General features: G+C 47.8%; 1 protein-coding gene across 1 annotated transcript; it reads right to left on the bottom strand.

Annotated features, from left to right (window-relative positions):
* Positions 1-1,504: 1,504 nt before the first annotated feature.
* LOC148213172 (uncharacterized) lies at positions 1,505-2,191 on the bottom strand. Its single transcript, XM_088123477.1, has one exon. The coding sequence runs from the start codon at positions 2,189-2,191 to the stop codon at positions 1,505-1,507; it is 687 nt and encodes a 228-aa protein (XP_087979603.1).
* Positions 2,192-2,419: the final 228 nt, after the last annotated feature.

Raw genomic sequence — 2,419 nt, 5'->3', positions numbered from 1 at the left:
CACGAGCCTAAACAAAGCCTGTCCGAAAGATAGCTTTCATCTTCCTCAAATAGATTAGCTCGTCAATGCCACCGCCAGGCATGAACTACTCACGTTCATGGATGCCTATTCGGGATAATCAGATCAAGATGCATGCTCCTAACCAAAAACACACCTCATTCGTGATCGAGCAAGGGCTCTACTGTTACATGGTAGTGCCCGTTGGCCTCATGAATGAAGTTGCAACATATTAGCACATGGTTAACATGATGTTCGCCAAGCAGATGGAGCGAAACATGGAGGTTTATGTCGAGACATTTTGGTTAAGAGATAGCAATCTAGCTCACACATTGCCGACCTGACCGAAGCTTTTGAAGTTTTGTGCCATTATCAAATGAAACTCAACCTTGAGAAGTGTACCTTTGGGGTTGCCTCGGGCTAGTGCCTCGTGTTCATGGTTAATCAACGCGTAATCAAAGCCAATCTAGACGAGATTTGAGTCGTGCTTGAGACGGAGCCACCGAATAACGTAAAGTAGCTCCAGTGCCTCAATGGTTGCATAGTGTCACAATCGCACCTTTTTAAAGCAGCTCGAGCGATTGTGCGGCACTTGCTCTAGCTCAAACGAGCAAGTCAGCCGGGAAAAACTGTAAGTTGCGGACAATCTCGGTCGTGGGTCTAGCCTCCGCTCACGTTTTAGGAGAAAATTGGTTTTAGAAAACGTGAGAGAGAAAAACAGTTGAAAACATCTTTAAAACAAACATTGTAGACATTGGATGCAAGAAAGCTTTGATTGCAAGAAAGTATACAACACTTGGTCGGGGGGAGGTTTGATGACTACTTGGTCCCCCCTAAGGTACATTATAAGGCATTTTTGGTGTGGCAGGTGTAGACGTCCTAAGTGGCGAGGAGTCACTCGGTGGCCTACAGGGCCCGTGTGAACTCCGATTGGCTTGAAATTTGGCGTGCTTACATATCTTACTAATACACACCTAGTTCCAAAGCCGCTCGGCCAAATCCACCTACAACCCCAAAAACCCGATACAAGAAAATTACACTAGAAAGCTTTAAAGACATGAAAGGAAAGCGAGTGGTGAGGATGGTTTGGACATGCGGCCATGGGTAAACACACCCTGGACAAGCATGCCCACAACATTCTCCCCCACTTAAACGGTTGACGTCCCTGTCAACTGCTGCAGCTTGAAGTCCTCGATCTTCGTCTTCCAGGCTTCAAGGTCTTCTTCTCGTTCCCAGCTGGTCTCTGCATCAGGTAGGTCCTTCATTTGACGAGGAATTCTCGAACTTTTCGAACGGGTCTCCCCACCTTTCTGGTTCTCTCTGCAAGGATCTCTTCTGCTTCTTTGTCTTCCTTCTGTTTGAAGTCGATGGCGGGCCGCACAGCAGCATTGCGTTCGTCATCCTCAAGGTCGGGAGGATGGTAAGGTTTTAAATGCTCACGTGGATCACCGGGTGAATCTTCATCCAAGCTGGTAACACCACCTTATACGAGACACTCCCCACCTTCTTAACGACTTCCACGGGTCCCCTCGTACTTTCTCACGAGTCTCTGGTCTTTGCGTCCTCGGAAACGAATCTGTTCTGGCCTCAACTTGATAAGAACTTTGTCGCCTACTCGAAATTCGAGAGGGCGTCTCTTGCGGTCGGCCCATTTCTTCATATGCTTGGAAGCTTTTCCAAATATGCTCGAGCAATTTCTGTCGTCTGCTTCCATTCCTTTGTGAAGTGTGGGCTTGAGGGCTTTTCCCCGCATACGGGTGGTCAAGAATATGTGGCATAGACGGCTGTCTTCCGCACACAATCTCAAAGGGGCTCTTTCCTGTTGAGGAACTTGTCTGGCCGTTAAAAAGAATTGAGCCACATCTAACAGCTGGACCCAGTTCTTTTGTCTGGCATCGATGAAGTGACGCAGGTATTCCTCAAGCATGCTGTTGAATCTCTCTGTCTGACCATCAGTCTGTGGGTGATAACTCGAGGAAATGTTCAAGCTTGAACCCAGAATAGAAAAAAGTTCCGTCCAGAAGGTTCCTGTAAATCGGCCATCCCTGTCGCTAACGATGTTCGTCGGAACTCCCCAAAGCTTTACTATATGTTTGAAGAACAGTTGCGCTGTCAGCTCGGCGGAACACGTCTTGGGAGTCGGAATGAAAGTTGTATTTGGAAAATCGATCGATAACGACAAGAATGGCTTCATGTTCTCCTACCTTGGGCAAGTGAGAGATGAAGTCGAGCGACACACTCCCATGGTCTCGTAGGAGTTGGTAGGGGTTCAAGCAACCCTGCTATTTTAGTTCTTTCTACCTTATCTTGCTGACAGATAAGACAGGTCTTCGTGTATTGCATCACATCTTCCCGCATATTGGCCAAAAGTACCCCTTTTTCAGCAAGGCGCAAGTCCGTTGCCACCTCGGGTGACCAGCCC

Source organism: Momordica charantia (assembly GCF_013281855.1).
Source record: "Momordica charantia cultivar OHB3-1 chromosome 1 unlocalized genomic scaffold, Mcharantia_2.0 BLBB01000001.1, whole genome shotgun sequence".
Taxonomy (NCBI): domain Eukaryota; kingdom Viridiplantae; phylum Streptophyta; class Magnoliopsida; order Cucurbitales; family Cucurbitaceae; genus Momordica; species Momordica charantia.
The sequence above is the reverse complement of the archived record's forward strand: the minus strand, read 5'-3'. Positions and strand labels throughout refer to the sequence as shown.

Bases quoted from the DNA above. Each gene is read 5' to 3' on its own strand.
- LOC148213172 (XM_088123477.1), bottom strand. From the start codon at position 2,191: ATGAAGCCATTCTTGTCGTTATCGATCGATTTTCCAAATACAACTTTC.